The sequence below is a fragment of the Bremia lactucae genome, linkage group LG5 (assembly GCF_004359215.1).
Source record: "Bremia lactucae strain SF5 linkage group LG5, whole genome shotgun sequence".
NCBI lineage: Eukaryota > Oomycota > Peronosporomycetes > Peronosporales > Peronosporaceae > Bremia > Bremia lactucae.
Window position 1 is genome coordinate 1,181,499 of NC_090614.1, and position 26,914 is coordinate 1,208,412.

The 26,914-nt window shown below is 44.9% G+C and overlaps 7 protein-coding genes across 7 annotated transcripts; 4 read left to right on the top strand and 3 right to left on the bottom strand.

Annotated features, from left to right (window-relative positions):
* Nucleotides 1-704: 704 nt before the first annotated feature.
* Nucleotides 705-1,670, top strand: CCR75_008287 (uncharacterized protein; the record flags this gene model as incomplete). Its single annotated transcript, XM_067966341.1, has 1 exon — nucleotides 705-1,670. The coding sequence occupies one exon, from the start codon at nucleotides 705-707 to the stop codon at nucleotides 1,668-1,670; it is 966 nt and encodes a 321-aa protein (XP_067821193.1).
* Nucleotides 715-3,581, bottom strand: CCR75_008288 (uncharacterized protein; the record flags this gene model as incomplete). The annotated part of the gene is made up of 6 exons (XM_067966342.1): nucleotides 715-2,377; nucleotides 2,441-2,677; nucleotides 2,749-2,991; nucleotides 3,053-3,134; nucleotides 3,213-3,363; nucleotides 3,438-3,581. The coding sequence occupies 6 exons, from the start codon at nucleotides 3,579-3,581 to the stop codon at nucleotides 2,179-2,181; spliced, it is 1,056 nt and encodes a 351-aa protein (XP_067821192.1). The 3' UTR covers nucleotides 715-2,178.
* CCR75_008289 (uncharacterized protein) lies at nucleotides 3,557-5,809 on the top strand. Its single transcript, XM_067966343.1, has 2 exons — nucleotides 3,557-4,570; nucleotides 4,641-5,809. Exons 1-2 carry the CDS (start codon nucleotides 3,667-3,669, stop codon nucleotides 5,489-5,491), a joined length of 1,755 nt encoding a protein of 584 aa, XP_067821191.1. The 5' UTR covers nucleotides 3,557-3,666; the 3' UTR covers nucleotides 5,492-5,809.
* Nucleotides 5,810-15,104: 9,295 nt separating this feature from the next.
* On the top strand, nucleotides 15,105-21,582 carry CCR75_008290 (uncharacterized protein). Its single transcript, XM_067966344.1, has 5 exons — nucleotides 15,105-18,312; nucleotides 18,371-19,014; nucleotides 19,087-19,279; nucleotides 19,347-20,072; nucleotides 20,149-21,582. The coding sequence occupies exons 4-5, from the start codon at nucleotides 19,990-19,992 to the stop codon at nucleotides 21,377-21,379; spliced, it is 1,314 nt and encodes a 437-aa protein (XP_067820970.1). The 5' UTR covers nucleotides 15,105-18,312; nucleotides 18,371-19,014; nucleotides 19,087-19,279; nucleotides 19,347-19,989; the 3' UTR covers nucleotides 21,380-21,582.
* Nucleotides 21,496-23,776, bottom strand: CCR75_008291 (uncharacterized protein; the record flags this gene model as incomplete). The annotated part of the gene is made up of 3 exons (XM_067966345.1): nucleotides 21,496-23,280; nucleotides 23,350-23,592; nucleotides 23,654-23,776. 3 exons carry the CDS (start codon nucleotides 23,774-23,776, stop codon nucleotides 21,496-21,498), a joined length of 2,151 nt encoding a protein of 716 aa, XP_067820971.1.
* Nucleotides 23,777-23,909: 133 nt separating this feature from the next.
* Nucleotides 23,910-25,213, top strand: CCR75_008292 (uncharacterized protein; the record flags this gene model as incomplete). Its single annotated transcript, XM_067966346.1, has 3 exons — nucleotides 23,910-24,596; nucleotides 24,681-24,853; nucleotides 24,919-25,213. The coding sequence occupies 3 exons, from the start codon at nucleotides 23,910-23,912 to the stop codon at nucleotides 25,211-25,213; spliced, it is 1,155 nt and encodes a 384-aa protein (XP_067820968.1).
* Nucleotides 25,214-25,353: 140 nt separating this feature from the next.
* On the bottom strand, nucleotides 25,354-26,710 carry CCR75_008293 (uncharacterized protein; the record flags this gene model as incomplete). Its single annotated transcript, XM_067966347.1, has 2 exons — nucleotides 25,354-26,399; nucleotides 26,491-26,710. The coding sequence occupies 2 exons, from the start codon at nucleotides 26,708-26,710 to the stop codon at nucleotides 25,354-25,356; spliced, it is 1,266 nt and encodes a 421-aa protein (XP_067820969.1).
* Between the last annotated feature and the right edge of the window lie 204 nt (nucleotides 26,711-26,914).

The window sequence follows — 26,914 nt, forward strand, 5'->3', positions numbered from 1 at the left end:
TTCGCACTGCTTCAGTTGCGAGTGGTGCCTCACGTTATTTCACGTACACTTGTACGTGCAGAGGTAGACTTCTCTTTAAGGTAACTAGCTTAGAGAGGGTAAAATGAAAACTGTAATAATATAATTAAGTATTTCTTCTTTTTATCTGTTAACTTCTAACTTAATTATTAACTAATACTAAACATGCAATTGAAATCTTATCTTATCCTATCTGTCTCTTTGTTTTGTTTGCATCTACAGCTGATTAGTCTGCGGGATAAATAGATATAATGGCCTATACCTACTTATGGATAACATTTCTGAACATTACTATATAAAGTAATATCCTCCAAATATTATCTACCTTTTAGATAATATATTAATTAACAACCTTTTAGTTTTAATTTCACGGAACGATACACCCCGCTAGACGGAGGGTTTAACCCGCTGACATGTTTCGCATGTTCGAACGTATGCGCTGACCCATTTATAAATTTTGGGCAACCAATAAATCCGGCTTGCAGAGCCGTAGGTCTTTTCTCTACAAGAACTATCTGCCTAATTTTGGGCTTATGAGCTAACGTTGTCGGAGCGGCTACCTGAGATGTTATATTATTACTTTCCATTGAAAAAATAAAATGTTCCACAATTGTCTTTTAGTATTGCGTAAACCCCAGACTGCGTACCTTCAGTAGTAGAAAGTATATGTGCCGAGCGCCAGCAAAATGGGTAAGAAGACCAATTGGACAACGGCTGAAGACCAGACCCTGTGCCGCGTCTGGATGAATGCCAGCGACTTGAAACTACAGGGTGGCGATCAAAAGGCGTCTAACTTCTGGAATGCTGTGCGCGAGTTGTTTCACCAGGAGATAATTACAACTGTGGAGCGCCCACTTAATGGGCTCAAAGTCCGTTGGACACGTATTAACAAGGATTCGCAGAAGTTTGCATGCATCTTAAATGAAATTCAAACTATAGAAAAGAAGGTGGACGAGAGAAACGGTAGTGCTGCTGTAGCATTGTTTACGGAACAGCAGTGGATTGATGAGGCGAAGGACGCATTTTACCGTCACTACAACGTCAAATTTTCTTTCGAAGGCTGCTGGAAGCAGCTGCGATACTCATCCAAATGGCTGCAGCTTTTTGCTAATTCTACAAATCACCCAATTTCAGTAATGGACGCTCCATCAACATCAACGATGGTAAAAAATGAGTCAGGAAGGGCACCGTCTACTTCTAGCAGCGAGGATGAGATCTCCACGACGAACGAAGGTGCTTATAGGACCGCAACAGATTTTGCTCCACCTGCTGCTGTCTCGACTTCGATGCCAAATACGAATAATGAGTCGATGTTTGCGACTGCAACTGCTGCTATAAATCAGACATTTACGAATTCGAACGTGTTTGCCATCCCCCTCAGTCACAAGCGGCCAGCTAATGTGTCTTTTGAGTCACTAGCTACCATTTCAAATCAGCAGCTGCAAGAATTAATTGTTACATGGGTGGAGCAACTGAAGCGGCAAAACGATTTAATGGTAGACCAGAACGCCATTGCGTTGCTGAGAATTGACGGTGAGATGTTGTCAGATGCGGAGGCTCAACAGTGCTTCGAAACGCTCCGCGCTCGGTATTTTAAAAAAGTGCGCAGAAGCTACAAAAACAATAATTCGCGAAGTAGCACATTAGTCTAAGTCTAAATATGCAATCGATATCACTATCTCCGCACCGCTTAACAGACATGGTGTTATCCAGAAGAAAGCAGTAGAGCCTGCAGCTAGCACCACAGACGCTGTGCATCGCGTTGTAATTTAATCAATGTGCACAAATTGATTATGTGTGTATGGTAAATAGATTATAACGGAAAATATGACTGTGCATGATCATCAATGCCGATCATCAATGCTGATCATCAATTCATCAATGCTGTTCATCAATGCTAAACTATTTCATTGCTCTAAATTCCACATACTATATGCTTTTTTAGTATTGAGCTTCAAAAGAAATCATTGACTTGCTTGACAAGATGAAAAATAGATAATAGGGTACTGCGCGCGAATGTTCAGAAGAATATGGACCTTTAAGGTCATACCATACTTCACATAATGTTACTAACTTGATCGTGAATCAATAGAAATCCATAGGTGACGCCCCAAGTGCAAATTATAAGGCGACTCACTATATGTTGAAGTTTAATGTCTCTTACACGATATCACTGGCCTCGCAGGTCGGAATGCGCTTTTCCACAGACCATCCGCCCTCCAACGTCTCCGTTGTCATTGTAGTTGCAATTTTAAGCGAAGTATCATTGTCGAGAAAGGCATCCACTTCTGAGGCTTCATCTTCGGACAACAACAACTCATGCTCAAGCATATAGCCTAGCACCTGGTTCTTGACGGATCTAAACAGAATAGCGATTAAAAACTTTACAGTGGTCAGCCAACAAGCAAAGTGTAAACCTTACGCTGGAAACCAAATGTTAATTGGGAGGAGCCAATGTAAAGAGAACTTGCAGTCTAAACCGCCAAACACTTCATGCAGTCCGAGGTTGTCTGTGGTTTCACCCTTTAGACGGTCAATCTGTGTAGTTCCCGTGGTAATGACGCTATATTGGTCGCACATCATACACATGGTGAAAAGTCCGAAAAGTACGGCTTCCATGATCAAGCAGACAACCCGAATTGCTCCATAAGTCGGGCAGCTACATCACAGCAAAATGCAATAGCATCAAATGAGCGCCAGATATTCAAAGCCGGCAGTTAATCCACGTACGACTCATTAATGCATTTAGCGTAGCGAAAGAACACAAGTGTCAGTGTATATGTAGACAACGCGAACACGTAGAAGATGAAAAGTAGAAAAAACTTGTGGTTGCCTAACCCGACGCAATTGTTTACCCAAGGGCAATGGTGGTCCATCTTTATGACGCAACGATCGCAGATTGAGCAGTGATGCGCTCTTCCTGGCTTGAATTGGCGACACCGACGACACGTTCGGAATCGCTGCTCCTCCAGCCTACAGCAGCAGCAAGCAATTATCAACAGCCGCAGACCCGCATTTTTTATCCAATCTTGACCTAGCGATCTCGTCCCTGGAAGCGTTCGCCAGCGCAAGCGGTAGAGCCGATTCAGGGACAGCTCCGGGGTCCGTTAGCATGGCTGCAGATGCATAGTACAAAAATGACCATGAGTTATGTTGTAAGGACCAGTTATTATTTAAAATTGTATTTCACTCACGTAAACAAGTCAACTCTCTATGAATGAACTTGTTTACGAAAGTGATTATTGCAACCTTTTCCGTGTGATACAAGCGCCATAAAGCAGAGCCCTGTAAAGATAGCGATGTGTAGAAGTCCCAGTAAGGAAAGTCCCATCCACGGGTACACCACTACGCCCTACAGCAAAGAAACGACTACGTTTAGACGATAACTTGAACACGAAATTTGGCAATTGACATCCTACCACGACAGTGCACTCAGCGTAAAGCACTAGAAACCACGATATGGTAGCGCACACAATTCCGCACGGATCCATGTTGCACCAAGTCCGCACATTGAATCCTGTGCCACACTCTGCCGGTCGTTTTCGCTCATCCAGGGATGGCATTATAATCAATACGAGAAAGTAAAATGCTTTTGAATAAAACAATAATACGTCGGTACCTTTATCGCATTTTCCTCGGTCCAATATTATGGTGTACAGGAAGCCGTACGGGCGCATCGCGCTAAGCGACCTGTCTCCGTCTCAGATATCCCAATGGACTATTCAAGCTGAAGCTGGAAACGTAGTTGAAACGCCAGAGAGGCAGGACGATCACGATGCGCCCAGCTTGGCGTCCACCACATTGAGGCTACGGAGGGCCATGCTGGGGGAGCTCGTAAGTGCAGGTTTGCGCTGTAATGCGTGCGAAGTATCCGCTTTCGAATCTTTATATGAACAAAATGAGCATTATAAGTCCCCAGCACATTGCATGAATTTGAAGAGGCGAGCAAAAGGCCTGCCGAGGCTGTCGGAGCAGGAAATGCTTCAGCAACTGCAGAAAGAGGCGAAGAAGAATGAAAAGGCAAACTTTGATACCTACGATTCGCTCTCTTCATCTCCATCCGATTCTGAAGAGGAGTTAGGGGAGGTGGCGTCAAAGAAAGAGCCTGTGGTCGAATTTTCTGACGGCACGAGCACATTTAAGGTGTTTAAGAATATCCTTTCTGGGGTGGGCGAGAAGACATTTAATCCACATACATCGCTGCAAAAAGTGTGTTTGTCAAAGTTTCGATGGGCCGTCCTTTTACTACGTAGTGGACGCTTTGCTGGTGCCGTGTTCGATAAAGAGAAAGCACTTTGTCACAAGACATTCCAGAGGTACACAACAAGAAGGAAACAGGGTGGGGCTCAATCAGCCAGCGATGCAAATAGAAAGGTCAAATCAGCAGGTGCAACGCTGCGTCGTTATAATGAAGTAGCGCTGAAACAGGACGTGGCGGCGTTGCTGCTAGAGTGGAAGAATGTGCTGGACGATGCGGAGCTGATATTTATTTCTAGTGGAAAGACAGAGCGCGCAACGTTCTTTCCAGAGAAAAGTAATGTTCTACAGCCAGGTTGGTGGCTAATAATGAGCAATATTTCGATAAATATTTGTCTTGAACTCCTTAAATGAAATTGCTGCAGGCGACAAAAGGCTTAAGCGAATTCCGTTCACAACCTTCCGACCTACCTTCGAGGAGGTCTGCCGGGTTTATTCCGAACTACGTACCGTGCGCTTTGCGCCACTGGCATCAAAAGAAAAACCTTTGCCTGGCAGCATCAAGATGTTGAAGAAAAAGAATAGCAAGAAGAGTTGCGCTCCAGCACCAGAGACTGTTCAAAAGGCGGAAGCGACTGTCGTTGTAAAAAAAGAGGAATTGCCCCTGATTATACAGTTGGTAATTTCCGACGACATGATACGTCTTAAAGAGCTACTTTCGAATGCGGACGAGGGCGATGTTAGTGTAAATGCGGCAGATGCTAATCTCATGACCGCTCTTCACCACGCTGCTGCAAATAATTTAGTCTTGATGGTCGAGTATCTGCTTCAGCATGGGGCCGATCCCGCTCTTTTAGACTTGCACAACCGACCGCCGTATTACCTTTGCAGCATAAAAGAGACTCGAAATACATTTCGTAGGTACATGGGCAAACATCCGGATGCGTGGGATTACAAAATGGCACAAATTCCAGAAGGACTTACTGCTGAAATGGAACAACGCAAATCTGAAAAAGAGGCTGAAAAACGAAAAAGGGCGAAAGATCGAAAGAAACAGCAGAAGAAGGAAGCTGCTGAGCAGAGGCGGATTGAAGCCGAGCGCCAGGAAGAACTGGACCGAAAAATTGCAATGGGGATGTCTTGTGGTTTCTGCAGCAAGTATGCTGGCAAGTCCCCATTGACCCGTCTAGAATATAAGTACTGTTCGACAGATTGTGTCAATAGCCACAAACGTCAGCTGATGAGTGAAGCAGCTTTACGCCGATTTACGGGTTAGTTTAAAATACTTTTTCGCAATAAGGTGGAGTTGATAGATGATTAGCACTTCAGCGTATTTACTGTGAATGTTGTGCTCTTTTCAACACATTGATAGCAAGTATTAATTCTGATGATAAAAAAACAAAGCGGACCTGCCGATAAAGGCGAAATGTTGCAGCATGTAAATGCCTGGATCAACGAGAATTCGATTTTCACGACGCAGCATCGCTCGCGATTTCAGCGATTGAAAAGTAGCAGCTAAAAGCTTGTGCAGATGTACCAATTACAGCGCTGCTAAACAATGACTCCTAATCGTAGAAAACAATTTTATCAATTGCCGACAGACTTGTTTGGACAATTAACTTTCATTGATCGGAAGCGGCTTCATATTCCACTGTCGAAGGAAATATTGACGATCTTACAGTGTTGATATGACGGCTTCAACCGCTTTCAGAACTGAATTTTTGTTATTTTGTAAAGTTTAAATACCTTACATTTGAATTGTAGATCCGAGTGTTTAAACCTTATGAGACCGAAGTTCCTACAAAATTGCTTCCATATTCTTCTAACGCGCCTGTATTATCCCCTGTGTGCATATTAGTAGCTATAGCTTTTGAAGAGGCGAGGGGTTTGTCGGTGTGCGAAGCTCTCCAAGTAGATGTGCCTGTCACCATATCAATATCTGGTGGCTGACTCGTGCATTTTTATATAAAATCACATATATAAACAAGAGGGACTATAACACATCAACGGTAAGCAATCAATTGTAACGGGGTGTATCGTTGCATCAAATTACCACTTAAAGGTTGTTAACTAAAGAATATTTGGAGAATATTACTTTACATGGTAATATTCTTAAAGCTTATCCATTGGTAGATATAGACCATTAGGTCTACTTTCTCCGGTCCAGTCAGCGCTGGACGCGCGCAAAGAGAGAGACAGATAAGACTTTTAGTACATGTTTGTATTAGTTTATAATTAAGTTAGTATTAAGTAGATAGACAAGAAAAACTTAATTATATTAATACAGTTTTTAATTAACCCTCTTTAAAGCAAGTGTTATAAAGCGAGTCTTCCTCTGCACGTACTAGTGTGCGTGAAGTGACGTGAGGCACCACTCGCACTGAGACAGTGCGAAGTGGACTTGTATTGAAGCATTACAAGTCGGCAGTGCCCCGTTACACCTGGTAGCACTTTGTAGTCCGTCCAGGACCACAGTACCATCATCTAACATGGACATGTTAGATGATAATGGAAATACGCATCGCGTTTTGCGTGATAGCTACTCCTTTCTAGGTGACATAGAAAGGAGTGCATATATTATTGGATGCCTATGTTCCCAAATTGGCCACCAAAGACCGCTTTGAGTTATGAAATGCTGAGATTTTTTCTTGACATTCTATCAATCAAAGGACTTTATTCTTTTGAATAGTCTTGCCAAAATTCTACAGCATTATGCAGTGCGTGCGAATGCGCCAATATTTTCGATATCTTGTCGTGAATAAGTTTGACCGCGAGTTGCAAGAAACACGACTTTACCGTCTTTTATATGATACCGTAAATGGATGAAGCACTTATCAAAAATTAAATGCGGACTTTTCGTCGGCTTTTTTGTAATGGGGCATACATCGGTTGGAAAACCGTTGTTGTGGTACATTTACCTTATACGTAAATTTTTATCCTATTATAAAAAAGTTAATTACTTAAATCCCATTTATTATGGGTAATGTGGTCGCCGCCAATATAAATCTGGCGGCCAAAATCTTTTTTATGATTCGCTAGGGTAAGGCTTTAGATTAAATAATTTAATAAAGTGCAGTCCCCCTCTTGATCTTAAAACGTTAAGTGCCTTTCTAAGGCTTACCCATTGATCTGTAAGAGATAGAAGCCTTTTCAAGGTATATACTCTTGGGCACTATTTGCCACTTGTTTCTACGATCCCTCAAATCCCTTGAACTAGGATACATTAAGCTTTAATAGCTTGTACGACTCCCTGAGTTGTTAAACTCATTATTATTTTGAACTAAGAGACTCTCTGAGTCTAAAGTCTTCCTCTAACTTTTGGAGCGAGGTAGCTCCGCACTCGTAGTCAATCTACGCTGGAGTCTTTGTAAGACTAAACCTTCACTGAAATGGAAGAGTTCCCAGAAAATTCAGAGGCGCAATGCGCAGCTTATGACAAGGTCAAATCTTTGTTTGGGCTTGAAGATGTAGAGTTTATTATATCCCAGGGACCAAAGGTCCTGCATGCACGGCTTCAAGCCTTCATGCGATATAAATCATCTCTGATCGGCCAGGTACAAGATCACTTTGCGGCATCTATGCCAACCAGGTGCATCTCTGGACATGGTTCAGAGCCGAAGGCTCGCTTTCTAGCTGTCAATTTAAAGACATTTGAGGTAAAAGAGGGAGAAAATCTCCCTTTTGGATTAAGCAGATGGAGATGTCCATTGACTCCGCCTTGCTCTAAACAGAACGACAAAAGGTGGCTATGGTCATTTTTAAACTCGGGAATGGGCACTATCGTTCAGTACGTCCATAAACGACGCTTTTTCCTCGTGGAATTCACTGAAACAGCAAATGACTAACATGTTTACGCCGCCTGATCAGGCTTTTCGCATACGAGCACGGCTCCTAGCGACTCGACAGGGTAAACGAACCCTAGGGGACTATGTACAGGAGTTGAGAACTCTCATCTATGCATCAAGACCCGGTGTAAGATGCAATTGTCGTAAAAGTCTTTGGGGTGTCTCAATGAGGGCGTTGCCCCGACGGAATTATTCCGCTCTCATCCTGCCACTTTCGAAGAGGCAGTTGCCATAGCGCTACGCGCTGAGTTCGACTTTAAGTCTGCTCGTGTTAGCACGCCTGTTTACTGAACAAGCTCTTCGAGCACATGGGTACCGCCGAATAGACGGGAACCCATGGATCTAAGCCTCGTTGAGGAAGGAGAATAGGTTTTTCAAGCTGTGGAACAGCATTCGAATATCCGTAGATATTATATTTGCGGAAGCACGAAACATTTACGTCCGGCCCGTCCCCTACGAATTACGCGTAAAGTTCGAAAGAGCACCGATTCCGACCGATACCAGAAATATGGTACGGTCGGGAAAACGTCGATACCCAGTAGGTGCGGGGCGCCCTACTGGGGAAGACCTAGGCTCTGTTGAACCTCCAGGAGGTGAGAGTAAACATGACCTAGCCCCAATGAGCTCGGTGCATAAACACGGGACGTGAATACAAACCTGGCTTGTTAGTCGCTCAAGCGACTGTGAAGGGTTTTGATAAGCCATGGTCAATTTTTATTTATTCAGGAGCGTCTTGCAATTATGCTCGACGTCTTTCCCTTGAATGAAATCATCAACACGTTGAGACGCTTGTAGCGCATGAAAGTGATACAAGCCTGTTCGGTTAGCGACTGGGACTCGTCCCACTGCTCCAAAGGTTCCATTGAACTTAGGCATAAAGTTTCTGGACTTTGACAGTATGGATCACTGTCTCGTCCTTGATTTGGATTCTAGATATGATATCATTCTTATTATGGCCTGGCCTGAACGCCATGAGCCATGGATCGATTGGAGATGTAAGACCTTAAGCGCCACGCGCAATGTTCCTAGCAAAGTTTTGGAGAGTCATGAACCCACCTTTGCTAGGCAGCAAAAGCGCTCATCGATGTTATGCACATGCTTATTTTGATGACAGTTTTGTCCATAGTCGTGCGGAGCAGGGTCGGTCGGATATGGAAAACCATTTAGACCATTTGCGAGCAGTGCTCGGGTGTATGCGCACAAATAAATTTAATGCCAATGCATCTAAATGCAATTTTGGCGCAGAAGAAATTCCTTTCTTAGGGTGCTCTATTGGGAAGCGAGGCCTTAGAGCGGACCCCGCTAAGGTAAAAGCCATATTAGATTGGCCGGTTTCAAAAAACGAATTGCGTAAGTGATTGGGTTTCGCCAATTATTTACACAAATATAGCGAAAATTACGCTGATATGGTTAGGCCATTACCAAATGCTCTTAAAAAGTTTACAGAATGATGCTGGACTAGCACAGAACATAATGCTTTTAAGGCAGCTATGGATATCTTATTCATGCCCCGATTCTGGCACTTCCAAATCTAAATTGATTTTTCAGTGTTCTGTGAAGCATCGGATCTTGCCATTGGCAGTGCTCCGTTGCAAACAGATGCTGATGGGCGTGAACGTGTTATTGCGGTTGAGTCTAGACAGCTTAAGCTGCGGAAAAGAACTACCGAGTTCATGACAAAGAGTTACTTGCTATGATGTATGCTCTCGTCAAATTCAGAGTTCATCTGCTCGGCTCTAAGCCATTTGCGATATATACGGATCCCGCGTCATTACGCACTTCGACTAAGTTGCCCCATCTCTCACAGAGAATGGCCCGATGGTTATCCTTTTTCGCCAATACAACTTCGACGTGAAGGATAAGCCTGGCAAGCAGAATGCTTTGGCCGATACTTTATCACGCAGGCCGGATTATGAGCTATCTCATTTAACGACTATCTTGTCGTCTATTCTTGTATTAATCCGTTCGGCTTACGCCAAGGATGACTCTGGTACGAGCTTTAAAGAACTCTAATTCAGGTATTAAATTGCCGGCACGTTTTCGTGCAAGGTTACATCAATATTGTATCGATAACGACCTGTTGCTTTATTGCACAGACATCGCGGACCCTCCACGTGTCGTTGTTCTTCATGATGAGAATTTGAAGTACCGAATCCTCTATGAGGCACACAATACTGTCCTTGCTGGTCATATCGGTAGAGAAAAGACCTACGGCTCCATAAGCCAGAGTTATTGGTGGCCCAAACTTTATAAATGGGTCAGCACATAGGTTTGCACATGCGAAACATGCCAACGGGCTAACCCCTCGGCGCATCCTGCTGCGCCACAGGCGATCCTTCCCGTCCCCATAGGTTGCTGGTAGTCCAATAGTGTGGATTTTGTTTTCAGTCTACTGAAAGATTCGGCTGGTAACCCTGGCACAGTGGTCTTTGTTGACCGATTGAGCTAAAAGGTTCGCTTAGCGGCTGTGCCGGATACCATTTATGGTGAAGGTACCGCAAGGCTGTTCATCGATCGCGTGTTTCGACAACACCGTTTGCCAGTGGCAATTGTCTCTGATCGGGATCCCCGTTTCACGAATTAATTCTGGAAATCGATTTTCCGAGTGCTTGGCTCCAGATTGGACATGTCCACCGCGGACCATCCGCGGACTGATCGTCAAACTGAACGTGTCAATCGCGTCGTTGAAGCCTTTTAAGCAGAATTTGTGCCCAGACACCAAAGCGCTGGAGCTCGTTGGCGCCATTGGTGGAATTTGCGTTAAATAACGCTGTCCATGCCTCTCGAGTCTATACTCCGTTCTATGTCAACGGTCTCACCCACCCACGCGTCCCTTTAACGATGCCACTGCGTGGCTAGAGATTGGTGGGGGAGAATAAGCCGTTAGGCATACTGATATCAGCCCTATTTACCGCTCGGAAACAAGTGAGGGAGTTCCTCGCGACGCGATTTAGTGTCTTAACGCATGTAAGGGACATGATGGCTGATAGACAAGACAAACAACAAGACCAAGCAGTCGGCAACGACGTACAATGTACGTGCAGAGGAAGACTTCTCTTAAGACAAGTAGACTTAAGAGGGTAAAATGAAAACTGTATTAAATATAGTTAAGTGTCTCTTAATCTATCTTTGTAAATGCTAACTTAACTATAACCTAATACGAAACATGTAAATGAATTCTGATCTCTATCTTATTCGGCAACGACGAAGCTGAATTATGGTCGGAGACCGATTCCTGTTAAACGTTTAAAATCTACCTACTAACTTGGTTGCTGCGGTCTTCAAGACTTAATTGCGCCTGCGCTTTATTGGCCCATTTACGGTCGTGGCCAAGAAGGGTCTAGCTAATACGCTAAACCTTCCTAGCAAGATGCGTACACACCCAGTGTTCTACATTGGCTTGCTTAAGCCATATCGGGACCCTTCCACATGAACTTAAAGTCGCTTGCACTGAGACAGGAGGTCGTGCCGCAGATTGCTGCATTCTTACCAGTATGTCCAGCTGACTCTCTAAAAGAGGTTATTGACGGTCCAGCATCGAAAGACGGTTCTAAACCGCCTCATAAGATCTCTCAACCCGAGCAAGGCTCTCACGAAGAAGTTGTGCTGTACAGCATCAAATGCTTCCTGCTTCCGTCGAGATCTCGACTGCCTCCCGCGCTGCTTGATGCGCGAGGGAACCTTCAGTTTCACGTGGAAAAACTCTTGAAGCGACGTCGTCGCAAGGGTCAATACAAGTATCTGGTGAAGTGGCTAGGGTACCCCTCTTCTCAAAACCTTTTGGGAGTTCGAGGTACCTCTTCGGCAAGATTGCCCGTACGCCGTTGACGTTTTTGAGCGCCAAGCTCAGGGTCAACTCGCGTCAAACGACGCTTCCCACCACTAAACGTGGGATTAGGTGGATCTAAAGCCTCAGTGCGGCTTCGATCAATGGTTGTACGGTCAACCGAAGCACTGAAATATCGGCTAGGCCTTTCTTCGTTTTGTGGCATAAATGCCGAACTGGCCTTCGGCCTTAAGCTTAGCGAAATCGAAGCGAAGCTTCCGTTTCAAACGAACATCACCTCTATCCGCAGGCTCTCTGATATTTCAAATTTTACGAAGTCGGCGGGCCCGGTGGACCCAGTTCTCAAATGAGACTTCGTTTTCACTCCTTGTTTCGTTTGGAAACAAAACGATCGGAATTTCCCTCATGGAGGTCACTGAAGCCCCACGGGCTTGATCACGTAAACGCGTCAGATACTGGCTTCGCGTCATTACCTTTGGCGTAAGGTATTGCTCATGAAGAGCGTCGCGGGCAGTGATCTCCTCCGGCGTCCTCGCCGGGTCACCGGAGATCCAGGTGCCCAAGCTGTGACCCGCTATCTCTTGAGACGCTTGTCCGCACTAAGCGGAGTGAATCTATATTCACTATGAGCTTTAGCTTTCGCTATCTCACCAGCCTGACGACGAGCTCTTTCCTCTTTGAGGAACATCCGCTCTTGCTCTTCAGCGGATTCGTAATGATGTTGGACTCAGGGTCCCGTGTCCTGCTCAATGCAGTTAAGACATCAGCGGCACCACGTGTTAGGAACGTATTCGGGGCCCGCCGACGTTCGTCAGGAGTAGAAGGCGTGAGAGAACGACGCTCTTTCTCCTCCCCCTCTGATGGAGAGTGACTTTCAAAATTCACCATTCCCTCATCGTCAAGGAAGGAGCTAAGAGTCTGTGACAGGCTTGATTGTCATGAGACAAAAGAATGAAAAACACAACCCAACGGTTAGCTGTTTAGGTTCCAACCTTAAAGAGGAAATTAAGCGAATGTTGTCACTTGGTGTCAACAATCCAATGGGGGAGGGTGTAATGGGGCACACATCGGTTAAAGAACCGCTGTTGTGTACATTAATTTTTATGGGTAAAATACCCTTTTATCTCATTTTAAAATAGTTACTTAGTTAAATCCCATCTATTATAAGTAATAATTGTGGTCGCCGCCAGATATAAATCTGGCGGCCAAAATATATTATGATTAATTAGCTAGGGTAAGTTTAGATTTAAAAATAAAAATAAAGTTCAGTTCCCCTTTTGATCTTAAAGCATTAAGTACCTTTCTAAGGCTTGCGCATTGATCTGTAAGAGATAGAAGCCTTTCTAAGGTATATACTCTTGGGCACTAGTTGCCACTTGGTTTTACGAACCTCTGAATCTCTTGAACTAGGATTCCTTAAGCGTTAATAGCTTGTACGACTCCTTGAGTTGATAAACCCATTAGTTCAATGGAACTAAGTGACTCTCGGAGTCTGATAGTCTTACTCTGACTTTAGGGGCGAGGTAGCTCCGCTACAATCTAAAAAGGTAAGAAATATTTGGAGAATGCTACTTTACATGGTAACATTCGAAATGCTAATCCATTGGTAGATATAGACAATTATATCTAATTTCTCCGCGGTCCAGTAACTGCCTGGCACGACATCAGCCGTTCAGCACTTGCCTGTAATTGTACCGGGGCACTACGACTTGTACTGCTTCAGTACAAGTCCAATTCGCACTGCTTCAGTTGCGAGTGGTGCCTCACGTTATTTCACGTACACTTGTACGTGCAGAGGAAGACTTCTCTTTAAGGTAACTAGCTTAGAGAGGGTAAAATGAAAACTGTAATAATATAATTAAGTATTTCTTCTCTTTATCTGTTAACTTCTAACTTAATTATTAACTAATACTAAACATGCCGTTGGAATCTTATCTTATCTTATCTGTCTCTCTCTTTTGTTTACATCTACAGTTGATTAGTCTGCGGGATAAATAGATATAATGGCCTATACCTATTTATGGATAAGATTTCTGAACGTTACTATTTAAAGTAATATCCTCCAAAAATTATCTACCTTTCAGATAAAATATTAATTAACAATCTTTAAGTGTTAATCTCATGTAACGATACACCCCGTTACAGTAATGGTGCGAAATGAAGTGTTCAATATCCTCCAGACTTATCATTTAAATTCCATTATTGCCCCCAATAAAGTCATATCTACATCACTACAAGCTAATCCTAAATGCACGTGCATCTTCCCAAAGACAAACGGGACACAGGATTTGCCTCGAAGTATTACATGTAGTTCTGGCTAAGAATGAGAAACAAAAAAAAGAATTCTGGCCTCGCAAGATACGACGCCACTGTCGAGCCCATTTTGCCGCAAAAACGCATCTTAACGGCAAATTGTTTTACCATAGTGAGTGTAACCTTCTTAATTCGTGCATTTTTAGGTGTTAAAGCACTGTGCGCCACACATTTTAATTAAATTCGTCGATAGCATCGGGAAGATTCCGGTCCTATTCCTTCACAGACACGTCCTTTTACATCGCACTTGGCAGTGTTAAAGTGCCCTTCGACCGTATCAAAGCTGATCACATGCGATAGAAATATCCTTATCAAACCAAGGAACAATTCTCGCTCTTGAAAGTGACACAAAACGTCACGTGACGTGTTACGATCGAACCACTTTCCCTCGTCATTGTACCACGCACGAAGACTTCGTGTAGAAGCCATACGGTGAGCACGCAATACGAAAGTTATTCCTCAAACCAATTTTCGCTTGAATTGATCATAAAGAATCATATATATATAACACAAGGCGACGATCGAAGTCGCCCCCTGGGACACTTTTTCCCACCTAGTCCGTCCATTTTTTTGGTCGCCTTGTCATATTAGAACTCGAAAAGCTACGATTCGATTCTTGAGCCAATAGCGTATTAAAATTTCCTTGATGACTCGAGAGGCCAATACCGAGAGGATAGCCGTGCAATTCATCAGACCTTTCGTTTTCCCATGCACTGACGCCGTGGCTAGTCCCGAGACTTGCTTTCCCACTTGCCAATTCGCTTCCCATTGACACAAACCCAATGGTCGTGCTTGATAACCAAGACGAACAGACTCCATTTGAGCGGTATCAGAAAGAATCGCCCACAGCTGCCACACCGAAAAGCAACGTCAGTTCACGACGATGCTGTAGCTGTAAAGCCTGGGCAAGTACTTTAATCGTTATGGGTGTACTCTCTGTCATTGTCGGTATTCTATACGGGACGGCGCTCCCTGCGATTTTAAACTCGGCCATTAACGACAATGTTCGGCACTGTACTATATCACAAGTAACAAAAGCCAGCTACGTAGACCCCTATGGCAATTGCAAAGACTGTTCGCCCTATTACGCGACACTCTACATGCTTAATGCTACAAATGCCGAGGATTATCTCGCTCGGAACGCAAAGCTACAGGTTAAAGAAGTAGGTCCTTATGTCTACCGTCGTCGCGAAATAAAACTTAATGTGACACTAGCGAATGACGCGTCGACCGTCACGTACAAAATGTACACATACCATGCATACGAGCCGGAAAAGAGCTGTCCAGGATGTTCGGAATTAGACGAGAGTGTGAGTTTCGATGCCGGGTACTTGAGCGTCATTGCTGCTACGGGAGGCGAGTGGAATTTCCTTGCAAGTCTCGCATCGCAGTCTTTTGCGGTAAATGCCACCATAACGGAGCTACAAACGCTCCTTGCGACCCAAGGTGAGCAATTGATGCGGTGGCTTAATGGCCTGAATTCATTACACCCAGGGGCTATGCGAAATGTTACGGACAATGCTCGGATCCTCCGCGTCCTCACGACGGGTCCCGATGCAATTGCCGACTTAAATCTCTCGCCTTTTGCCTTTAATGGCCTCTTTGTCAAGCGTACCGCGAGACAATGGGCGTTGGGCTACCCGAGTCTCTTAACGGGGTTCGTGCTCGGGGCCAATTACATAAACAATTGCCAACCTCGTTTTAATGACATCTGTGCATCTTGTCAAGGAGATGCTTGCGTACCCATTGCCGCCGCGTGTAACCAGTGTACCCGGGGCGCAGCCGTCTTAGCGGGGAATGCCCGAGCTTGTAGGGACATTGAATCCATCTACGCCGCGGAATACGGCGACACGGAGGCGGCAAGTTTTGTAGCCAGTACGTGTGGACTGTGCGAGACCGTTGGGCTCTGTGCCGCTTCCCTTCCCGGATCCATTGAGACCTCGGGGGTGGATCACTCCCAAGCTGCCCCGGACGCGTCGACACTCGGGGACTATGTCAAACGCACGGGCTGCGACGACTTGACCAAGATTGGCACGTACGTTCAATATGATGGCATGACAGTCTCCCCCGTGTGGGCAGATCTCGGAGAACGGCGGAACCCAACGCTTGCGGAGCTCCAAGCGTTTACGGGGTATGCGACTTGCGACGATCCGGGTACGAATGTCACGTGCTTTCCTGTCTCGGGTACGGATGGGTTGTCGTTAAAACCAGGTGGGGTTACGCTCACTGGCCTCGCCAGTTCTCTAAGTTCGGACTATTTTAATGCCTACGTCGGGGTTACAAGGACGTATTTTCCAATTACGAGTCTTAATAAAACCCTTGACTTTAAAGGCGTCACGCTGCACCGATTTAGTACCTTACGGGACACATTTAAGTTCACAAGTACGGGAGATATTGGCACTGGTGTACCCGTCGATGGGCTGCATCAATTAAGCTTCATCGCAGGTTTCCTGGCGTATCTTTCAGGCCCGTTCTTTATCAATAGCCACCCTTCGTTGCTCGAAGCAGTGGACATGAGTACCCGCGATGGTACAAAGATGACACACGACAGTATGTATAACCCCGATGGAGAACTTGTCGAGAGCGTGGGTGATGCGTACAGGACGTTTGTGGACATTGAAGCAGGCACTGGACAAACAATGAGAGCACACAAGCGGACGCAGATCTCGTACGCAATTGCTGCTTCGAGTTCAAGGCCCAATGTGTCCATGAGCGATGTTGTGTGGCCCTCTCTGCCTTTAAACGTAGTGTTACCGACGTATTGGGTCCAAGAGGCGGGGGAAGCCAACGACAGTTTAATTGACGAATTCAAGAAGTTGCGAATGATTATCCAAACATTCCTTCCGGGCCTCGTGGTGTTTCTTATTGTCGGTGTCGCGGAGATTGGAGCAGGTCTTTTTCTTTGGCGTCGGGAGAAGCTCAAACTTGATCCGAGAAGTGTCGTTTAAGGTACTTACTTGGTCGTTTTCACGGCGACCGAGCAGGTTTTATTAAGATAAAAAAAAGAATTCTTTCAACTGTATGATTTTATATTAAGGAAACGACCGCGTTTAAAGATCAATATGGATGACTGCTGTAGTACGTGTGGGAGTGCGGTCTGCGCTGGATGCTGCATCTCGTGCTTCCAAGCAACTTGCTTGCCGATCTTGGATTCATGCTCGAGATACCTTTGTGGCGACCGCGGCTTTTCGTGATGCACAGGACAAGAAGACAATCGTCACCGACGACAGAGGGCAAGTCCGTTTGGTCGAAATCGTACCGCACCTCCCGAGATCGTTGCTGTACCTGTAAGAATGCAACCAATTCTTCCAGCAGTCCCGAAACGCGCGGAACCCGTGCAAGTGGTTTAGACGGCATTAAGTTTCACAATGCAAACGCCAGTATTTAAAAGTTGCTCTTGTCACGACAGTCTAACTTAACGTCATGTTGTCCACAAAATTTCAATTTTCGTATCCTATTTCCAAGTGTGGCCTTCTATTATGTGCGATTGTCATGATCGCGTGGCGACACCACGCGAGAGCTCATACGCTCTCTTGAGCGTCGATGCTGCTATTGCGCTCGTGCTAGAGCATTCTCAGCCGCGGGAAATCATCACCATTGAAACTTATGAAGCAGATGGCTTCGTTCTCGCGGAGTCAGTCTATAGTCCCGTGCGTGCTGTAAACACGCCTTTCGACACGGCAGTAATTGTACATAATGTATCTGCATGGTCCTAGGAACCCGTCCCGGCCTTTCGAGCGAGTATGATGGATGGTTACGCCGTCGTTGCAGCCGATGGAATCGGCACAGTACGCAAATCACCTATTCTTTCGAGCGGCTTGTCATAGTTTGATTCGCTCTCTGAGTGAGTAGTACCCTGTAGTCGAACGCATTGCCGCAGGAGACGTGCCCACAACTGTCGTCACGTCCGGTCAAGTGTCGTACATCACCACAGGATCGTGCGTTCCCGAAGGCGCTGATGCCGTGGTGCGAGTCGAGGATACGCAAAGTGGCGACAATAACCCATCGCGCCACGAAACAAGGGTTACGATTACGCAAAGTGTACCCCCCGGACAAAATATCAGGTTTATCGGCTCCGATATCGGTTTAAACGAGGAGCTCCTTTCAGTTTTTCAAGTCATTTCGGCAGTCGAAATCGGCTTGCTTGCTACCGTGCGTAGACGTCTCGTACTGAAGTTATTAGCGACGATTTATAACGATATTAATGTAGGCAGGAATAGGACACGTACAAGTGTATCGAAAGCCTCTTGTCGGGGTCTTATCTACCGGTACTGAACTCGTACATGCGAGTCCAAATAAGACCACATGCGGTCAAATACGTGATAGTAATCGTCCCATGTTGTTGTCTTTACTGCGCCAATGGGGCGTTTCGACGATGGATCTTGGCGTATTTCACGACGAGAAAGCGCAACTTCATAACGCTTTAAAAGCAGCAGTAATCAACCACGACGTGGTGATTACGACAGGTGGTGTCAGTATGGGCGAGTTTGATCTAATCAAGCCATTGCTCGAAGAAATGGGCACCATACACTTTGGACGATTGTTTATGAAGCCTGGAAAACCCACGACGTTTGCGACCGTAACAATAAATGGCAAAAAAAAGCTTGTGTTTGCATTACCAGGGAATCCCGTAAGTGCATTTACGACGTGCCACTTGATTGTTCGTCCAGCTTTAAAGCGCCTTGCGGGGTTTCTTGTGGAGAATTGTGGGTACCCACGGATAAACGCACAACTTACGCACTCGATTCGATTGGATGCAGCGCGTCCAGAGTATCACCGAGCGAGGGTGGAGTGGGGTACGCAAGGGTTTCTTGCGACGAGTACGGGGGTACAATTGAGTTCTCGATTGCTGAGGTGGGGTACATGGCTACGTTTTGTTGGCAATGAAAGGTTACTTGTTGACTGGATTGATATTGATATTGGTAGTTGCCGAAATGCGAATGCTTTATTGTGTTTACCTACGGGGATCGAAATGAAAAAAGGAGCCATCGTGGCTGCATTTATTCTTGATGCGAGTTTTAAGAATGCGTCGAGTCTTGTGTATGACCCAAAAGAAGACCCATTTCCGCAAGTAAAGGTTCATGTTGTTAAGAAGGTTTTTCGAGCTGGACTCTTGACGGTACGAATTTCTTTCTTTATAAGAACAAACAAACCTGCTTCACTCTCTTGGCTACATTATTAATTAGATAAGTGATCGTGTTGCTGCGGGGATAATGACCGATATGAGTCGGCCAGCAATGGCCCATGCGCTCCAACAACTCGAACAAATCCAAGTGAATGTAGTAATTGATAAAGTCGTGCCAGATGACTTGGATCAGATCCAAAATGTTGTAAAAGATTGGGTCGATTCGGACCTTGTGGATCTAATTTTAACCTCGGGTGGTACGGGGTTTAGTCCTCGAGATATCACTCCTGAAGCTATTAAAGCTTTATTGGACAAGGACATACCAGGGTTTCCAATCGCCATGCTCGAGAGCTCGCTTAAAATCACGGCCAAGGCAGTGCTCTCTCGATTGGTCGCTGGTATTCGAAAAAAGACACTGATTGTGACATTACCAGGCAAACCAACGGCCATAACGGAAAACTTGTCGGCAATTGCTAGCGTATTGCCTCATGCTTTGTGTCTTGTTCGAGATGTGCCCCATGAACATCATCGCACGAGCATGTGAAGGTAATGTAGCCATTGTGGCGGATTTTCGATGATGATTGTTTTGATTGGATTGGTTAAAAAAGAATAATAAAAAAAACAATTATTGATTGCTGATTGGACATCAGGCTCTCCAGTCGTTTTGTAATCCTTTTGAATTTCTCCCTCCCCCTTCCACGACAATGGCTACGCCTACCGCTGCTGACGACCAAGTGGAACTATTTAAAGTCAAGAAACTCATCAAGTCCCTCCAAGCCGCACGAGGGTACGTCACCCATCTATTTAATGTATCCACATCTCTCTCTCTCTCGATCTATTCTCATAACTCGTTCTTTAACTAGCAATGGCACGAGTATGATTTCGCTCATTATTCCTCCAAAACAGCAGATTCCACTTGTAGCCAAGATGTTATCCGATGAAATGGGTACAGCTTCCAACATTAAATCACGCGTCAATCGACTTTCCGTCCTTGGTGCCATTACATCGACGCAACAGCGCTTAAAGCTCTACAACAAGTGTCCGCCCAATGGTTTGATTATCTATTGTGGCACCATTGTCACCGACGAAGGAAAAGAGAAGCGGGTGAATATTGATTTTGAGCCTTTTCGACCAATCAATACGTCGCTTTACATGTGTGACAACAAGTTCCATACAGAAGCATTAGGCGAACTCATGCAAGACCAAGATCGCTTTGGATTTCTCGTCATGGATGGTAATGGTGCCCTCTATGGCATTGTTTCCGGTAGTAATCGTGAAATTCTCCATAAATTTTCCGTTGATTTACCCAAAAAACACGGTCGTGGGGGTCAATCGGCCCTTCGTTTTGCCCGTTTACGCATGGAAAAGCGGCACAATTATGTCCGTAAAGTTGCGGAAATGGCTACTCAATTATTCATTACGAATGATCAACCCAATGTATCCAATCTCGTCTTAGCCGGTTCCGCGGATTTTAAGAATGAACTCAATGGGTCGGATCTTTTTGATAAACGTCTAGCAGCAATTGTCGTAAAAGTCGTGGATGTGTCGTACGGCGGAGAGAATGGCTTTAATCAAGCCATTGAATTGGCCACCGAGACCTTGACAAATGTCAAGTTTGTGCAAGAAAAGAAATTAATTGTCAAATATATGGAAGAAATTGCTCAAGATTCGGGCAAATATTGTTTTGGAGTGCATGATACCATGAAAGCATTGGATCTAGGGGCGGTGGAGACCTTGATTTTATGGGAAGACTTGCCATATCATCGGTATACTTTGCGTCATGAAGTATCGGGAATGGAATTGATAAAAATTCTTTCGCCTATGGAAGAATCAATTGAATCGAATTTTGTCGATCCTGAAAGTGGGGCCAAGTATGAAACAATTGATCGGGTGCCACTCGTCGAGTGGTTTGCCAATAATTATAAACAATTTGGCACGACATTGGAATTTGTGACCGCACGATCGCAAGAAGGTTCGCAATTTTGTCAAGGATTTGGCGGAATGGGAGGAATTTTAAGATGGAAAGTGGATTTCATGGAAATGGACTATGAATTTGACGAAGACGACGAGTTTGATGAAGAGGCCTTCATGTAAGGAACCGACTTGATCCTTTAATAATTGCACACGTAATACGCAAGTAGGAGATTCATTGACTTGCATTCAGTGGCCAAAATATAGTTTTCATTCTTTGTTGTGTTGTTGTTGTTGTTTTACATCATTTCTTCATCTTCCTCACTGTCTTCGACTTCGAAAGTCATGGCATCCACTTGATTCGTAAGGTCTTGTACTCCCGTGAGTTTCTCCAAGTACGCAGTTGTATTGCATGCATGACTAAGCAATTCCATGGCATTGGTTTCATACGCTTGAACCACTAGACGACTGCAGGCAATGCACTGTGCAAACGCTTCCCCAGTGATGCTGATATGATGAAACGCATTTAAAAACCCACGAAGTTGATGTGGGATAAATGCCATGGGTGCCATGGGTTCGTTGGGTTTCATTGCATTGACGTATTTGCCTTCGGGGGCATGCAAGACCGCAACAACAAGTTCGACGGCCAAGGCCGCTGCTATGGGAGCAAGTCCAGGACGTGTGACCGTGCACATTTGATCCAAGGTACGATCTGTGAGCGAATCCCGTGGACTGACGATATCATTGCAAAAATAGCACCCAAGAGCGATTTGATTCAAGTCGGTATACACACCATGACGCATTACGACGTATGAATCAAAGCCAAGCGCGGTATTGACAACCAAGGTCTTTGTCGAAGCTGCAATAACCGTTGGAAGCCATCGACTTTCACGGGAATCCGTGCCTAGAAACACAATATCGTGCATCGTTATAAGGTCTTGTAATGTCTTGAGTGTCGTGGTCATGTCGGGGAGATTGGTACTGGCATGGCCAGCCATGGGAATCGTCAAGACGACGCCGTGGGCTTTAACAAGGGGATAGATGCGTTGTAAAGCATTGGCCGCACAAATTGCTTTGGGTTTTCCAATGTCTTGAAACTCAAAAAGTGGTTGACGAATGGGATTTGAGTAACTTACCATGGATTGATCCACGAGTGTAATATGTCGAAACCCCCATGAAAGAAGACTTCGTGCCGTATAACAGCCCAAGGTCCCCGCCCCTAGAAGCAAACATTTGGTTTGTGCAAGAATACTCAAGTTTAACGACGGTACTTGACGCCACCGCATGAGTTTCAAATTTAAATCCACCGATGTTTCCATCAATCGAATGGGATCCAGAAAACGTTGTAATTGCATTTCACGGGGTCCCAATTGACCGCGTGGATTGCTTTCCCACCCCACGATTTTTACACTTTCTCGGGATCGATTGTTTGCCATAAACGAGTTGGTACTTTGAACTTGAAAAACAAGCGACTTGGTCCATTCAAAGTCTTGAGGAATCGTCTTGAAAGGAGGCATGTGTTCACGAAACGAAAGGATTTGTAACGGATGTGAAAGATCGAGATTGGTATGTGCCGTAAGATACGCGAGGTAATTACGAAGTGGCCAGCCTGGATTTGTTGTTAATGGACATGGATCAATAAAACCAAAGAATGTGTTGAGATGTGTTGTCGAAGTATCGTGAGGTGTCCATGTCTTGACAGGAACGACGTGGATCGTACTGGATTGAGGAGATTGTACGTGGCGTTCGACAATGAAAAACGATGGAAACGAGGTGGTATGGACTTGTGTTTCCTCGTTGTATTCCCGTAGATTCAAGAGGTGTTGTAATATGGTTCCTTGTTCCGTTTTAGAGAAGACCGAGGTGACTGGAAGAGCGGGGAGGTGATACTGAAAGGAGGTAATCGGGGACAAGGCAGGAAAGCCAAACCAGTATACAAACGAATGGTTCTTGAGATCGGCAAAGGTTAAGAGCACAAAATGATTGAGATACTCAATGGAAAGATCCGTTGTATGAAGCACGAGATTGAGAATACGAGCACCAGCGTCGTTGAGGATCTTGGTCTTGTCAAGCTTTTTAAACGCCTATAGAGTTGAACGTGAATGTCTCGAAATAGTAGCGATACATACAATGTGTATACAGACATTCCGTACCTCGAGTGTATTGGTATTATAAAGCAATCCAGGCGCGTGCCACTCGTACCGAGCACGGTCCAAATCACTTGGTTTCAATGCGTTATTTGGTTTTAGATAGGACTTTTCATGGATGTTTTTCGAGTAAAGTATGTACCTGTGATTTTCAAAAGGTGTTTCTGCTTGACGAAACGAACTCTTGTCGATTGTAAAGCGGGCAGGGACATCCACGGACCTTCCTGGTGTGAAATAACCTGTGATTTTCTACAGCATCGATTTAAGAAGCTTAGAGCGAGATTGGTAGTGCGTATGTCGCACAAAGTACCTGTGCTTGGTCATCAAGTTGAAACTTATCAAGCTTTAATGACGCGAGTGTTTGCCAAAAGGACACATCGGGCGCGCTGTTCCAAGGCTGGAACTTGAGCATTTGCCACTTCGTGTCGGTCATATTTTGTATCAATTTGTGAAATGTTGCAGCAGGAGCAACTTAAGATGCTGTGCCAGTTTATTTTGGGACAAGTATTCGAAAGATTCTCGAGCAAAAATTGTAAGTTGGGGTAATCAAGTCCTCATTTTGCAAAATGCAAGAGAGTCCCAACATGACGCCAGTTGCTAAAGTAATAGATGAAGCTCAAGATCAGAATAGTGATTTATTTCATGTCGCTGTTATTAATGACGACAGGAGTTTTTTACGATTGATGATGACTTCTCTACCACTGGAGACGTTAGCTGAGGAACTATTAGGATTAAATTCGAATGGAGTGGCGGCCTTTCAGCTTGCCAAAACGATTGCGCCGTCTTTGGCTGCTGAGATCGAGACGTTTTTACTATCGCGCGGAGTTGTGTTGCTTGATGAGAATCGCCAAAGGTTTGTCATTGCAAATTGTTTACCACGACAAACGAGTTTAAGCGTGGGCAACCCACACCTTACGCGAGTCGAAGTTAATCCGAGGCGATACACTCAATGCTCAAACATTGCCCCAACCGTTGGACTCGTACTGCGTGCAAATAACATTAATTACGCTGCTAGTAGAGCCGTGTATGTGCAGCAAGTGCGTTCTCATGCATTGAACGAGCTAGCGTTTCATCGAGAAAATCTGTTGGCCTTTTTGGAATCGGACACTTTATTCTCTGTTGCATGGAGTGGATCTAAAATTGCTGACCTTGCAAAAAAAAATAGCTTTCGTCGAACCTTTAAAATATTTGCGGCATGCAAAACTGCAAATCAACAGCTGGCGCCGGGAATGACGGTGTTGCTCGACCTTGAGGTACGCAGGTTATCCTACGGGGTTACGCGTTGTGGTACACTTGAAGTTGTAACGTGTATACTTTTCCGGTAATTGATGTGACAGCATCTGTCTCCTCCACCATCTGTTGATGAAAAGTTGTTTATTTTGCGTCTACATCCTTATCCGGGAACGATTGTTACTAAGAAACGTCATTATACTATAAGTATGTCTGGAACGAAGGTTATCGATGTCGGTTACGATGATGATGACTTTGTAAAAGGATTTCGTCGAGGATGGTACGGTCCTGTCAATTTAATGAAATGATAATTGAAGTAACAATTTGAATAAAATTGGCACTCAGGTATAATGATAATCTCTACGTTCGATATGTGGGGGACGCATCGTGCAGTTATCTCTCGGTAGGCGACGGGAGTAAACAATGCAAGTATAATATTCGCAAAGAGCACGATTTTGGCTATGAGAACACGCGGGTGATGATTGCGCTGCCTGATGAAGGAATTGTGTTCTGTCGGGGCGTTGGTGATGACAAATCCAATCCGGAGATGGCATGTGTGCTGTTTGATGACGAGGGCAATGTTTGTGAGCGTTACGGACATCTAGGGAAGCTCGGTCGATGGAAAGACATTGTTCAGTAGGTGCTGCGAAAAGCTACGGGGTGTGTGGACCACACGGATAATTGAGCTAGTAATTGTGTATTTTTTACGTAATTCAACCAATGTTTTATTTTCCACATCCTTTTGATGTGTGATGGGAATTATCAATACTAATGACGTACTTAGTCGGACACTGGTCGACTCGCCTCATGACGTGACACTGTCAAGGACGGTGACGAGTCCAGCAGGTGGAGATACGTGGCTTGTAGAGGTGTATACTTACCAAGCACGACTTCAGTCTGTGCGACTTGCGCTTTCGCCTTGTGTAGCTCTTCTGTAAGTGCCTTGAACCGCTCTTGATTAAACTTGGCCTTGCTCATCTGCTTCCGAAGCCGTCGCGTGTACACATAGTGGTAAATATTTTCATACTCGTACTCCTGATTCGTAATGCTCCACCACGCATATCCAAGAATTGAGACCCCAAAGCCCGTAAAATACGTCACAGGCTCCATAATATCCCACGAAAAGTGAATAAACGAGAGCCAAAAGTAGAGGCCAAACGCTCCAACTAGTGACGTCGAGAGTCCGTATGCAATCCGATTTGCTTGCTGCTTCGCCGTGGCCTCCAATTCTCGAGAAAGATTCACCAAGGCCACATGTTCCGGCTCCAGTGCTTGGATTTTAGCGAGCAATGCCTCACGCTGGTGCTGGAAGAGCTGCGACGATAGTGGCACGAGTCCAATAGATTTTAAATACACATCGAGAATACTACGTGGCTGCAGAAACACGGAATGCCGTAAATCTTCATCGTCGGACTTGCCAAAGTAAAAGACAATACCAGACTGATGGAATGCCTGCAGTACCTCTGGTGCTTGTTTCTTTGGAATGCCTCTTTCAATACACAACGTTATAAAATCAGGATACGAAAGTTTCCACTTGCCAAGTCGTTCTAAATCACTACGCAACATGATAATCGCTGCTTTCTGAGCTACGGAACGCACATCGAGCCCGCCATCTTCGGTTAAACTTTGATAGGCGCTGCCCGTAAACACGGGCGCTCTTACTGGTAGCACTTGGTCGTTCAGCAATAGCTCGAAATCATCGATAAGGACCTTCTCTAGGGTATCTTCTGGCTGAAATTCAATGCCGCGAGTCGAGCGGATGGCTACACTTTGCACGGAATCATCCTCGGCTTCAATTTGAGCAACGATATCTGCAACTGTGGTCTCTAGTTTTAAAATTGTTACAAATTATACATCGAAGCTGAGTTATGATTGGAAAAGGGATAGTATAGAATGGTACGATTAATAAAAATATACCTGGAGGAATGCTAAAGACACGCTCCTCGTCAAACCCATTAAGAGGTAGGGGGATTGCCAGCGTACACGTTCCGTCATGATACTTTAGTTCAATCGCACGAGGCTTTGCGAAATGTAACGGAGTTGTGGAGATACTGCGCGATAATCGATACATTATCGAGGGCAGGCGACCGGACGAGACGAGGCGATAAGAGGTCACGCTGCCGAGGAGGCGTCGCATGTTTTTCGTTAAGATTTTCACCGGTTTAGTGGCGGTAAAGTTATCAGAATTTCAATTCTAAACAGGAATTGACTTTGTACTTTTTGAGAAATAGTCCGAAGCGAGCCTTCTTCTACATTTCAACTTTTTCGAATGCTATCCAAGAAAGTATTCACATTTTTATTACTTTAATTACAATATATACAGCAAGCAATCACCAAATTT